We start from the raw sequence: 13,897 nt of genomic DNA on the forward strand, positions 1-13,897 counted from the left end.
TAATATAATTTGACATTTAAATTAATAAAAATTAATTTTTATAAAAAATTATTAAACATATTATTTTATCATATTTAACATCGAATGTCAATATTTTATCAAGCTTTATAACATGTACATACGTGCGCATATGTCTAATTAAATGTATTTATATTTATTAAAATAATTAGTTAAATGTGTGTGCATAGAAACGAAAAGAAAAAGGGAATTAAAAAGAGAAACTCACAAGATTTGTTGATAAGGAAATTTGAATATTTTTAAAAAATTAATAATTTTGAGAATTTTATTCACCTATTTTGTTTTTAAATAATTGGGATTAAAGTAATATTGGAAGATTAATGCTTGAAAAAAAAAGGAAAATAATATTTACCTTTAATTAGACAACCTCCTCCCATTAATTTTTTTTTTATACATGTACATATACAATTTTTTTTTTTGTTAACATGTTTGTACAGAATATGATATTTAATAACGTTAATTACAATATTCCATTTTTTTTTTACTTTATTGTTTTTCCCTTCTAATCACTCATGTTAACGGGGGTAGTTGTGGATAGTGTTTATCTAATATTTGCATCCATTTAGGATATATTTACATGAATAGTAAGTTTTCATAAATATTTGTGGGTATTTGTCAATTTAAAAAATTATAAAATAGTTAATAGTATAAAACATTATATTGTGTTAACATTATATAGTGTTACTGTTTTTTATTTGTTAAAAATTATTAATAATAAAAGATTATTTCTATTTCATCTAAATTTGATAGAAAAATCATAATATTATATATATATATATATATATATATATATATAATATTCAAAACAAGAGTTTTATAAATAACGGGTATCTATAGGAAAAGTATTAAAATTTCAACTGTCACTAGTCAGATATTTATTTCTCACCTTATCACAAGTGTAATTAATCTTTTTATTTTTTACAGGAAATGGACACAATTCTAACTATTGAAAAATTTTAAAGTATTAATAATTTTAAAATAAAACTTATATTGAAATAATTTTAATGATTGAATGCAAAAATAAACAAAAAATGAAGAAAAAAAAAGTATGCTGACTTTCCAGATTCCAATATTCCATAATAAATGAGTTTCTATGAACATTTTCCCGAGTATTATTAATAAATAATTTTTTATCTATTTATAAACGTGATTATTTCATTAGACATAAGGCCTGGTTGTTTCTTTCAGCATGGGATTTTTCTCCTCTCAGCAAACTTATTTAAAACGGAATTTTATGTGTTGACAAATTAATGTAAAAATTCGGTTGACAAACTGAGGCAACCACGGTTGAATTGAGAAGAAATAAAAAAAGAAAGGAACTAAAATATATAATAATAGATGACAACTAACTCGTTTATTATAATGGATTGGACAGTGCAGAGGAGTGGCAATGAATCGTCTAATCTTATATCAGTTTGTGTTGGACTGGGTTTTGTAGCAGATGCACATTATCGCACCCTTAGAATTGAGAAAAGAATATTTCACAACTAAAGTGTGCATATATATAACTAATGCAATTAAATTACAAGGTTGTATAAATATAAAAATGATATTTTTTTGGTAAAGAAATATAGAAAAAAAGGGTGTTAAAGTGTGTATCGGGTGAGTGATGCACCACTGCTACACAACACACACACTGACCCTGCAAGTGTGCATGTGAGAGAAGCTTATGGGCCAATGAAGGAAGGGTGCGGAACTCGTTAACGTCTTTTCCTTCTTCCACTTTTCGATAATGGACTTATTGGTGCTTCCGTCTAGTCTGCATCGTTTCTCAGTACTACACAGTCTTCACCCCCCACACGCTCCCTGTCTCTTTCCACACCCTTTTATGCTCACAACATATTTTTATTTTGCAATCTCTTCCTTTTAAGACTTCTCACTCAATAACATGTTTTATCATTCAATACATCCAATATTAGTGGTAGCAACTTATTTTTTTCACACTTTTTTAATATGCTTTTAATTTAATAAAATTTATTAAAAATTATAAAAATGTATTCAATTAATATCATGCTTAAATAAATGGATATGGGTTGTGCCAAATGTAGCTAGTAAGGACTAATATAAGTGGTCAGTTTTTTTTTTTTTTTGGCATGTGAATAAAGGGGGGGGAGTTTTTTCTACGCTAAGAGAGGACCAGTGCTATATTTGACTGTGCTTTTAATTGATGGTTTTTGAATGCTACTGTTGCTGATAATGCAGTATGGACCATAGCCCCCCTAATTGATGAAGGGGGTGAGTGAAGTAACTGACATAAGACCCAACATTGACTCATCTTTGTCATTCTCGAATGATATTCCAATTACTACTGATGTTTGGTCACCATTTCGAGGCTGGGGAACACGAACAGCTAGATACTATTCTGTTAACATAGGCAGCCCCGACATTGTTCTTAAATGCATTCTACGCCTTCCAAAGAGAATTGTGAAGCGTAACTAAGTGGATTATTATATGATACTTATTTAGAAATTATATATATTAAAATATGTTTTTTTTAAATTACGAGAATATAAAATTTAAAAATTTGTTATTTTTTATGTTGTTATAGAAATTTAAAGATAAAAAAAATAAAAAAGTGATTAAATCTAAAAAATTATCTAATAATTTTTAAAAAATATTAAAAAATTTAAAACTCACCGATAAATAATGATTTTTAAAATAATAATAAAATATTTAGAAAGTACTAAGAATCATTACTAACGAATGTAACAACTTTTTAAAAATTTATATTTCTATAATTTTATCCAAAAAACTCATATTTATGTAATAAAAAATCATAAAATATATTCAAGAAATGACATGCCATAAAAACTTATCCATAATAAATTTTAAGGTGCATTTAAATACATGAATTATATTAATGTTTATTTTTAAATAATAATTTAAGCCATAAATTTAATGATAAAATTATTAAAATAATTTTAAAATAGTTCACTTTGATAAGTTATATTAAATAATTATTAAAATAAATTAAAAATAACTAAAAAATCATCGATTGTTCATAATTTTTTTGTAAACAGTTGAATATCACAAAATATAGTGTATTAATAATATCAAAGATTTATTTATAAGAGTTTATAAATAGCTCATGAAAATAACTTATGATACATATAAATTATTTTGAACTTATTTCAATAAATTTTTTAGTGTAACTTATCAAAATAAGATATTCTTAATATCCCAATGTTCAATTGAAGACTATGTCATCATTTAAAAAAAATTAAATAAATACATAAATAAACAATTATCTAAACTCACCCTAAATATTATAATATATAATAAAATCTTTCTGTTTTATTAGTTTCTTATTATGTAGTATTAAACACATGTTAAAAAATTGATAAAATTTTGGCTAACAAATCTTCAAAGGGCACTATTTAAGAAATTAATAAACAATAATTTTTATTAAAAAAATACTTTAAGATACATTAAAAATTACAAAAATAAATATTTTATTATAATTGTTTTACAAAAAAATTAGTTTTAATTCTTTAACGGATACCATTAGCATTTTTTATAAAGAAAAATGAACAATGGTGGCTGACATGCCAGGAGCGTAGTTTTTGGTCTAGCAATTGCCTCCATACTCCTTTAACATTTAATAAATCATCTTTCCCTTTGCAACTCCAAGAACAGAAGAGAGAGCAATAAAAAAACTAATTATTATGACAATTTGATCAATGATGACCTTAGGCTCATTAGACTCCTGATGTTCTCCTTAAACTAAGAATGTGAGGGGGCCAAAAGCCACATTCTTCCTTATGCTTCATCAGACCTCACTTATCTTAATAGACAAAAATCACAAAGAATCCTCCCTAAGGCTATTTGATTTTGATGTTGCATTGCCAATAGGATTCTCAGTAATCCATATTGTATAGTTTAATGTAGACTCAAACCTTTCTCATGTAAAGAGAAGATTAACAAATAATACATACAATCTTGATCTAGCTGACATTCTCTCACTCCCTTGCAGTGTTTTCCTCCATAAAATGTGTTGTCATGTTATGCAGTCAGCAAAATGAGAAACAGCAATTAATGATTGACGATATCCAAAAATTGCCATAACAAATTGCCTATGCTCCAAGGTTCTTCTACATGCTGCATGCAACAGCTTCTTTATCCAGATTATTGTAAAATGAACTAAGTTTAGTTATAGCGAGTGCTTCACCAAAGAGTGTTGCCCTCGTAGATCTTGATATGTGGACTTCAACATAATCACCAACTACAGGATTTCGCTTTGTATTAACATCTTCCCTGTCTGGGATTGGCTTATTGACAAATGACACTCGATGGCCCTTGTCACTCTTGCCCAGAAGCTCGGTATCTGGTGATCTTCTATTGGGTCCTTCCACTAATACAAGCTGTGTAGTTCCAACCTGAGAATCATAACACTTTCCTGTGCTCTCGCGGAATGCCTCAATGAGTTCAGTTAGCCTCCTCTGCTTTATTTCCTCAGGAACATCATCCACATAATTTCTGTGGGCATGAGTTTTCTCCCTCATGCTATAAGCAAACATGAATGCCATATCATAACCAACAGCTTTTACGAGAGTCAACGTGTCAGAATGTTCCTCCTCTGTTTCTCCACAAAATCCTGTTAGAATTTTAAAATATTAAAAGATAAAAATCCGAGGCTAGTTGCTTATACGGTAAAATGCAAGTGTGACAAAGAAAAACTACGAGGGAGAAAGTTTAGGGTACTATATCTACATAGATGAAGTATGAATGGGCATACATATCTTCAGTACTTCCAACAAATAAACAAGTTGCTTCATATGGTATATCAATACTGGTATGCTACTCCTCAATAACAAAAAAATTTGACAAGGATGTTTGGGTACTAAATTTACTCCTCAATGAAAATTTTATTTACCATTTTATTTTGTTGTTTTAAATTATTTAAAAAGTTCTCAATAATTTCAGAACTGCAAAATTTACACCTCCAAAGATGTATGCCTGATGAATTTTATAAAAAAATGTGTAAATTGACTATTCTGAAACTTTGAAAATGAATAGCTCGAGAAAATAAAAACACCAGATTCCTTTAGAATAGAAGGTTACTAGATAAAACATGTTCATATCATTAAAAACAAGAAGCTATGAATGTGAAACTCCATCACTCCTCCCTTGAAATGAATGGTGAAGGAAAAGAAAAGGAAAAGAGATAGGGATAAAGAAACTTAAAAAACATGTTACCACAAATGAAATCGCTACTTAAAGCCACATCTGGAATAATTCTTCGAATTTTTTCCACAAGATCCAAGTAAGCCTCACGAGTATATCCACGTCTCATTCTCTCAAGCACCATGCTATTTCCTGTCTGTGCAGGTAAATGTATCAATTTGCATATATTATGTCTTTCTCGCATTAGATAAAGCAATTCATCAGGAAAATCTTTAGGGTGTGGAGACGTGAATCTGAATCGCATTTCAGGAAACTCCATGGAGAGTCGATCCAGTAGATCAGAAAACCTTAAGCCCATTTTTTTTACCTTAGCCAAGCTGGAAAATCCTTCACTATGTTTCCAATTGGACCCTGGCTCAACTTCTTTCTCAATCCCAGATGCATCATTGTAGCTGTTCACATTCTGGCCAAGAAGTGTAACTTCTTTCACACCCTCTTTCCAAAGCTCTGCCACCTCTCTCACAATTGATTCCACTGGACGGGATCTCTCTCTGCCTCTAGTGAAAGGTACAATACAAAATGAGCACATATTGTTGCAACCCCTCATCACTGAGACAAAAGCAGTAACTGAGTTCTTGGAGATTCGAACTGGATTAATATCAGCATAAGTCTCCTCAAGCGAAAGAAGAGTATTGATCCCTTTCTGGCCATAGTCAACCTCTTCCAGTAATCGTGGCAAATCCCTATAAGCATCAGGCCCACAGACCACATCAACCATTTTGTCTGCATCAAGTATCTTTTCCTTTAACCTTTCAGCCATACATCCCAAAACTACTACTTTTGGAGGACGCAGGGATTGTGACCTTCCAGTAGCAACATTGCTCTTCCAATGTCTCTTAAGAAACCAAAAATAATTAAGCCTCTGCCATACTTTCTGTTCTGCATTATCTCTGATAGCACAAGTATTGATGAATATTATTTCGGCACTCTCAGGAACACTCACAATTTCACTGTAACCAGCATTTTTCATTATAGACAGGACAATCTCCATATCATTAACGTTCATTTGACATCCATAAGTCTCATGATATATACGACCAGTGGAAGGAACTTCAATATCTGGTACAAGCCTAGCCGGACAAATAAAAATAAATAAATAAACAGCGACAAAGAGATTTCATCCCTAAACCCTAATCAATCCTATCCAAATTTAACAATTCTGCAGTCGAAATATTCACGAGGGGAGGTAAAAAAAATTGAATTTTGAGTTTGACCCATTGCATTTTTCCACTCTTTCCATGAACATTCTCACATCATTCTCCCACAAGTCATGAGTAATAATGTTAAAAAATGCAAAAGGAAAAAAAAATGCCGTCTTTTCATTCAATTCATTAAAATTAAGTAAAATCGCAAATAAATTTGGATAAATAACATATATTAATCAAAACTCAAAAAAGTAAAGAGGTTGGGGGATGTGCAACAACTCACTGAGGTTGAGCCTCGGAAACAGTAAGTGTGGCTTGAGGGATGAAATGATGAAGAGAGTTGGAACGAGAGAAGGTTCTGGAGGGGATGATGAGATTGAGAGGGCGTGACGATGATGTTGAGGCTCGATAGCCATAGGCGTGTGGAAAAGAAGCATTGGGTTGATATTGGTGTTTGCGTTTGTGGTGGAAGATTGTAAGAGTAGTGAGTGAAGACGAACGACGAAGCTTGAAGCGTTGAGCAATGTGAGGTTGATTGATAATGGAGGAAAGTGAGGAAGCCATCAATCAGAATTGAAGTGCCAATGTTATCAGGTGGATAGCGCCCTTGCGGTCACAAAACCTTCCATTCGCAACCCACCTTCTCTTCTAAGATGAAAATCACCCTCTAATTTCATTATTTTCATATTTAATTAATTTTTTTTCAAAACTGCTGTAATCTTTCAATTTATTGTTTTATAAAATATAACTAAATTATGTAGAAGAGTTTACGAAAGATTGTAAAAAAAAAATATTATGAATTATTTATAAAAATAAATTTTCAAAATTGATGACATAAATAAAGATTTAACAAGAGTTTATTAATAAGTGTACCTTAACGCATTTTTTGACTTAATTTTAGCTCTAAATTTTAAATTATTTTAGATTAATTGAAGTTATATAATTTTTTTGGTACATTTAAAGTATTTTATATTAATAATACTGCAATTGGTGTGTTTTTACTTAATAAGGTTCAATTCTTTCTAAATTGTTTAGAAAATGAAATTAAAAGTATCGAAAAAAATATTTAAGTTAAAATTAAAGGATCTAATTGAATAAAAATAAATTAAAAATTTATACTGTAACTGTTCTAAAGCGAGTGTACCTTGTGTCTATCTTCCACGTGAAAGAACGGTATTTTGCCAACTTCACCTTTCAATGCAATGTGCTCAAATTTTTATCCGAACATGCTACCAACCGAACTTAAACAATCAACCCAAAGAGGCACCAAAACAAACCATCGTTGAAAAAAATAAAAAACTAAAGCTTCCATTGATCGTAACTCGTAAGCACCAACCGAACCCGAATCCGAAGCTGCAAAAATGGCGAATCGGAATAGCAGAGCCACAGTTGGATTCCTCTTACGTTCCTTCAACCAATTCTCTCATCGCCAACGCAACATACCCCTTCTCAATTCTGCAACTCAGTGTTCTCGTTTTACTTTGGGAACAGGTTTTGATGAAAACGGTGGAGAGTTGCAGCGCAAAATTGTTCTTGGGGATCATAAAGTTTTGTCCTTTGGCCACCCGTTAAAGAATTTCGTGGAAGCTAGAAAATGGGGTGGTCGAATTCAGCATAAATCGTACGGTTCAATGGCTGGGTTGGTTGAAAGGAACCCCAGATTATCAGAGTTGAATGATGATGATGTTAAATACTTTGAGGGGATATTGGGTACCAAAAATGTCATTCGGGATGAGGAAAAGCTCATCACTGCAAACACTGATTGGATGCATAAATACAAAGGCTCCAGTAAACTCCTGCTACAACCACACACCACTGATCAGGTTCTTTTATTTATTTATTTATTTTCTTCCCTTTTCTCTTGCCTTTATTCAGTGAAGCATTTGAAAATTGGCTTTCTTCTATGTTTTCTTTGTTTGATTTTTTTTTTTTCCCAATAATCATGTTTGCAGGTTTCTCAGATTCTTAAATATTGTAATTCCAGATGCCTGGCTGTTGTTCCCCAAGGTGGAAATACTGGTCTTGTTGGTGGAAGTGTGCCTGTCTTTGATGAAGTATACCTTTCAATTCATTCTCATGCATAACAAGGGTTCAATTTTGAATATGAAAAAACAAAGTCATTGTTACATGTATATTGAGAGTTTTCCTGTAATCTGATGCTGCAGGTGATTGTTAGTCTTAGCTCTATGAATAAGATCATATCTTTCGACAAGGTAAAGCATTTACTTCTTGAAAGGCATATCTGTTATGATTTCCCATCTTTCTTTGTGCGCTTGTCGTGGTCTCTCTTGTTTTGTTTGAATATTCTCTGTTAATTGACTGAGCACTTAGTATATTTTTTATTGAACACTGTACATCATTTGCATCATAAGAAATATAATCATTCTATCTTTCGTTATATCAATATATTAATGCTTTCCCTTTCTAAAGCCTTTTCTTTTATAAAAAAAAGTAGGAGTTTGAATATTGGAATTGCATATTTTGTGTTCAGAAAAAGCATTATAATCAACAAGCTGCAGATAGAGCTCATTTCCAAAAAGTTGTTTTTGTGTAAACACTGAGCAAAACTATGTGGATCAAGATTCTCAAACGCCCATATGCAATTCACCTCAATGCAGCAGTTTCCCCTGATATAATCAAATGTCATCTAATTCCACTAGTTACCTTGTGACACTCATTTGTGTCAAATTTATATGAATCATACGAATGGAATTAAAGTCAATATCAAACAAATGACAGATCTGTATACTTAATTCTGAAGTTTCTGCCAATGTCTTTTTTAGGTTAGTGGAATATTGGTATGTGAAGCTGGGTGCATATTGGAAAATATAATGTCATTCCTGGACAATGAAGGGTAATCTTTTTCGCTTTATAAAGTCATTGTAATTTGGATCAGCTTCATAGACCTCTAATTTCAAATTAATAAGTCTGTAACAAAATTGTTTTGTTCCTTTTCTTGAAAGAATTAAATTGATCCTGAAAAAAAGGTTTTGCCTTTGGTTTGTCTTTTCTTGAAGTTCTATGTGGTGCAAGTGCAGTGTCATAACTTATGCCTTGGAAAGTTTTTGATGATCTGTTGCCATTTCTTTTCCCATTTAAGTTATAGAGCTCATAACCTTTACGTATGCTTTCTGTATTTTAAGTTGTATACACTTTTGGTTCAGATTTATTATGCCACTAGACTTGGGTGCAAAAGGAAGTTGCCAGATTGGTGGAAATGTTTCAACTAATGCTGGTGGTTTGCGTCTTGTTCGTTATGGATCCCTTCATGGAAATGTGCTTGGTAAGAAAATACTTTTAATCCATTAAACTTGACTATTCAAACCAGTTGACTGTTACTTGTTTTACTAGATTATCTGAATTTAATATTTCCACAAGTCAGTGCATTAAAGCTAGATGGTTGTAATGATTTAATCATTTCTAAAATGGAATCCAGTTGAAAGGTGCAAAGTGGAGTTTCAAAGCAACAGGATTGCATAATATATTGCAAACTTTAGTGGCATATTTTGATCTTTTTCTTTTTGCTGGTTCTACTAAATCTGAAGCTTTTGATTGCCCAACAGGTGTTGAAGCAGTTATGGCAGATGGTACTGTACTAGACATGCTTAAGTCATTGCGCAAAGATAACACTGGTTACGATTTGAAACATCTATTTATAGGTATGTAGTTAACAATAATTCAAGTTTAGAAAAAATAGATAACCTGATGTAAATAAACTTATCAATGATGTAGGAAGTGAAGGTTCCTTGGGAATTGTTACTAAGATTTCGATACTTACCCCACCAAAGCTATCTTCAGTGAATGTGGCTTTTCTTGCTTGTAAAGATTATAGCAGCTGCCAGGCATGATCAATGTTCTTATTTTCAAATTTATTTTGCTTGGTGAATTTCTTAAACTGAGTGTTGTTTTATTCTGTTGATGCATTTTATTGCTTTAGTCACTTCTATGGGTTACCTTAATTGTGACCTTTACATAGTTTTGATAACATTATACTGAGGGATTGGGAAGCATTATTATTATCTTTTTCTTTGCTGCTTTTGTTTTCCTTTTGTTAGTGAGGACCCTTAGGGCCTGTTTAGTTTGAAAAAATGTTATTAGTTTTCATTTCCTATTTTACACTAATAGATAGAACAATGTGAATGCCATTATGTTTTCACTTTCTTTTCTTGATTTCAAAGTTTTGTATGTACTTGTCATCATTTCCTATACATTTGAAAACAAAAAATAAAAATAGAACATGTTTCCTTAGACCAAATAGGCCTATATCTTTCAAATTCATTTTAATTTTCTTTTATCATCTTATCACCTGCACTTTTGGATAAGCAAGGTGAAAATTGATGAATTTTCTATTACCAATTAGATGAAATTCTTGTATAATTTTACCTACTGTACTAATTTTTTATCACAATCTATACTACCAAAAAGGTAAAAGTTGTCTGAAATGTGTATGGTCATGTTTTCTTGTTACAATTTATAGCCAAGTTTTTTTTTTTTTTTATTAGAAAAGTTTGTGCCAATATGCATGCCCCCTTTGTTTGAGAATGAAACAGGCATACATCTTATCAAATTACTTTTGTTTCTATTTTCCCTCATCAGAAACTGCTACAGGAAGCAAAAAGGAAACTTGGGGAGATTCTATCTGCATTTGAATTTTTAGATCACCAGTCTATGAATTTGGTAATCTCAACTGATACTTTGTGATGAAAGTAATATGTGTATACTTATAAATGCTTAAGAGTTGTGATGCATACACATATGACCTGATCTAAAGGCTACCATGAGCTTCTGAGCTATAATATGTTTGATTGACAATGGACAATTAACTAGTATAAAATAACTAAACCTGTGTTCTGGAAAAAAAAAATTCATGTATGTGTTTTGTTCTTGCAGTTATGCATAATTACATTTATAAAATCCCACTACAATTTGTTTATCCCAAATATTTGAAGTCAACAAAAGGCAAATTGCATTCATTAAAACACACATGTATGAAAAAGTATACTAGATATTTCTGACCAATACTATGATACAGGCACAATAACTTCTATGGACTATTGACTTTGATCTATGGTTTCGAAAAAGGCTTATCGACTGCTCTTTATGTTATCATAAAATTCATTACGAACTTCACATGAATTACTAAGTAATATCTGATAATTGCAATATATAGAATTTACACTCATCATAACATTTGCTCTTAGCTTGGATTATTTTTTTCTTGGATTGACATGAATTATTCCTATAAAAAATCTAAATCCTACTACTGAAAATGTTAAAGGTTTGTTACTTTATGTTCATTTCCCTTTATTTGACTGTAGTCATCCTGGTTTGATTGGATTTCTGACAGGTTTTAAATCACCTGGAAGGTGCACGGAATCCATTACCTGCATCATTGCATAACTTCTATGTGTTGATTGAGACAACTGGCAGTGATGAATCTTCTGACAAGTTAAGTCCTTGCCATTTTAACTTGATTTACATTGACCTCCCTCATCAATCATAATCAGTATTAAACTCAATTCATTCTTAATTTCTTATACCTCTCTTGGAATCGTTTTTTCTCTGTTTGAATTGTATTTTCTGCAATGCTCAAAGAGACACAATTTACCACAATAATGGATTTGTTTAATACTGAATCTTGTTCCTTCCCATCTCAGGCCCAGGCTTGCTTTCTACTGGAAATTAAAATTTGCACCAACAATTTCCATCTTTTAGGGGGTTGAGTATAAGAATGAATGAATTACAGGGTCTAATAAGTAACAGATTAGGGGACAGTTATTATAAATATCTTATCCTTCATAATTTCATTTACAGCATCCTGAGTTTATCTCATGAACCTTAAAATGTCCTTGAACTCGTTCTTGTTATATACATAGTCATTAATTATGAGTGTGTAATTGAGGCTCTTCACATATGATATATGTTTTATTTTGATATCTCCAGACAAAAGCTTGAAGCATTTCTACTTGGCTCCATGGAAAATGAATTGATATCTGATGGTGTTCTTGCACAAGACATAAACCAAGCATCATCTTTTTGGCTCCTGCGTGAGGTTGACATTTTTCTCTCCACGATTCTCCTTTATGAAGGAATTCTCTGTCATTTTAAAAATTAAGGATATATCCCTGCCGTGCTTAGCTTTTTATATTAGCGGTCTTATTTCTTTGAGCTGGTTTTCCTACTTTTGTAGTCAGTATTTTTACCCTTTTTATAAATTATACATTTTTAACATAAAAAAGCTCGACCAAGTTAGTTCAGCTACACCTCTTGCATTTAGAACTTACATACCAATATCATATTAATGTTATTGTTATTTACATTGTTACAAACTTTTCTTATCCACTTGCTTGACTTTTAACTACTAAGGCTCTCTGCTGGCTGTTTCATCCTTAGGGCAGATTTCAATTCAAAATTTCTATATGGTTTATACTTTAATCTTATACATGGTATGAACTTCCTGCTGAATTGTAGAATTTGCTTATATTTGATGTTATCTAATGATTTCAGGGTATATCAGAGGCATTGATGAGGGCAGGAGCTGTTTACAAGTATGATTTATCAATACCTATTGAACATATGTACAGTCTTGTCGAAGAAATGCGCTCAAGACTAGGTAAGAAACAGACTAACGTTGCCATTTAATTGTTACACTTTTGTTTCCCAAAGTTTAGGTACTGTTCAAATTAGAAATTAAAAAACATAATGGATATTGTAAGTATGCTTAATTCCTTTATCACAATTTTGTGGAACGTGTTATCTGTTTTATCACAATCATATATATTAGAGCACGATTTTGTATTTTATTTTATTTTTGAATTGTAGGTAATACAGCTAATGTAATTGGATATGGTCACCTTGGAGATGGTAATTTGCATTTAAATGTTTCTACTCCTCATTATGATGACAAGGTAGCTCAAGCAAACTCAAAAGAACTGTTATTATTGTTCTTATAATAAGATTATCATTGTATATTAAAATTTGCAGATATTATCGCAAATTGAACCCTTTGTATATGAATGGACATCTAAGCACCGTGGTAGTATTAGCGCAGAGCATGGTGTGGGACTAATGAAAGCAAACGAGATTTTCTACAGCAAGTCTCGTGAAAGTGTATGTATATTAGTGACTCAAAGTTGCAGTTTGTGAATGTAAACTTGTGTCTAAACTAATATTAAATTGGACAGGTACAAGTGATGGCTTCAATCAAGAATTTGCTGGACCCCAATCACATACTCAACCCATATAAAGTTCTTCCTCACTCTCTCGTTTCATAATTTGATGTGCAAAAGTTTATCTTATATTTATTCATATCTTTTCTCTCTTCCTTAGAGTTAGGCAATTTTACTTTTTTCTTTAATCCAATAAGTACAAAGGAATTATCTCCACGTATCTTGTACGTATTTGCGTCCACATACTCCGTTTATTCTACAAGAAAATGGAAATGTACTCATACCATACCATAGTCCTTCAACAGTATGCGGAAGTGACCTTCAAAATAACGATTCTGATTTTCAAGAACACAAAAATCTGATCAAGTCCCCGTTTAATAT

General features: G+C 31.4%; 2 protein-coding genes across 4 annotated transcripts; one reads left to right on the top strand and one right to left on the bottom strand.

Moving 5' to 3' along the window:
* Positions 1–3,586: 3,586 nt before the first annotated feature.
* Positions 3,587–7,024, bottom strand: LOC113868831 (CDK5RAP1-like protein). Of its 2 annotated transcripts, none has more exons than XM_027504760.1 (3): positions 6,631–7,024; positions 5,215–6,272; positions 3,587–4,612 (listed from the first exon to the last, which is right to left on the bottom strand). In XM_027504760.1, the coding sequence occupies exons 1-3, from the start codon at positions 6,909–6,911 to the stop codon at positions 4,110–4,112; spliced, it is 1,842 nt and encodes a 613-aa protein (XP_027360561.1). In that variant the 5' UTR covers positions 6,912–7,024; the 3' UTR covers positions 3,587–4,109. The 2 variants fall into 2 exon arrangements, with proteins under 2 accessions (XP_027360561.1, XP_027360562.1); XM_027504761.1 differs by having other exon boundaries at positions 3,666–4,612; positions 5,215–6,092.
* Positions 7,025–7,484: 460 nt separating this feature from the next.
* On the top strand, positions 7,485–13,897 carry LOC113868832 (D-2-hydroxyglutarate dehydrogenase, mitochondrial). Of its 2 annotated transcripts, none has more exons than XM_027504762.1 (14): positions 7,485–8,170; positions 8,300–8,401; positions 8,513–8,560; positions 9,131–9,201; positions 9,512–9,630; positions 9,911–10,006; positions 10,080–10,189; positions 10,944–11,024; positions 11,695–11,795; positions 12,291–12,399; positions 12,855–12,960; positions 13,170–13,255; positions 13,332–13,457; positions 13,532–13,897. In XM_027504762.1, the coding sequence occupies exons 1-14, from the start codon at positions 7,709–7,711 to the stop codon at positions 13,619–13,621; spliced, it is 1,707 nt and encodes a 568-aa protein (XP_027360563.1). In that variant the 5' UTR covers positions 7,485–7,708; the 3' UTR covers positions 13,622–13,897. The 2 variants fall into 2 exon arrangements, with proteins under 2 accessions (XP_027360563.1, XP_027360564.1); XM_027504763.1 differs by having other exon boundaries at positions 10,089–10,189; positions 13,532–13,796.

This window comes from Abrus precatorius, unplaced genomic scaffold, assembly GCF_003935025.1.
Source record: "Abrus precatorius isolate BTA unplaced genomic scaffold, Abrus_2018 Scaffold6, whole genome shotgun sequence".
NCBI classification, from domain to species: domain Eukaryota; kingdom Viridiplantae; phylum Streptophyta; class Magnoliopsida; order Fabales; family Fabaceae; genus Abrus; species Abrus precatorius.

What these genes read in the sequence shown, in the direction of transcription:
- LOC113868832 (XM_027504762.1), top strand. Translation starts at nt 7,709, where the DNA reads ATGGCGAATCGGAATAGCAGAGCCACAGTTGGATTCCTCTTACGTTCC. An exon ending in AACCACACACCACTGATCAG is followed by an intron (nt 8,171 to 8,299) that starts GTTCTTTTATTT and finishes TCATGTTTGCAG; the next exon opens with GTTTCTCAGATTCTTAAATA. An exon ending in ATCACCAGTCTATGAATTTG is followed by an intron (nt 11,025 to 11,694) that starts GTAATCTCAACT and finishes GATTTCTGACAG; the next exon opens with GTTTTAAATCACCTGGAAGG.
- LOC113868831 (XM_027504760.1), bottom strand. Translation starts at nt 6,911, where the DNA reads ATGGCTTCCTCACTTTCCTCCATTATCAATCAACCTCACATTGCTCAA. An exon ending in GTTTCCGAGGCTCAACCTCA is followed by an intron (nt 6,273 to 6,630) that starts GTGAGTTGTTGC and finishes TTGTCCGGCTAG; the next exon opens with GCTTGTACCAGATATTGAAG. An exon ending in AAGTAGCGATTTCATTTGTG is followed by an intron (nt 4,613 to 5,214) that starts GTAACATGTTTT and finishes AAATTCTAACAG; the next exon opens with GATTTTGTGGAGAAACAGAG.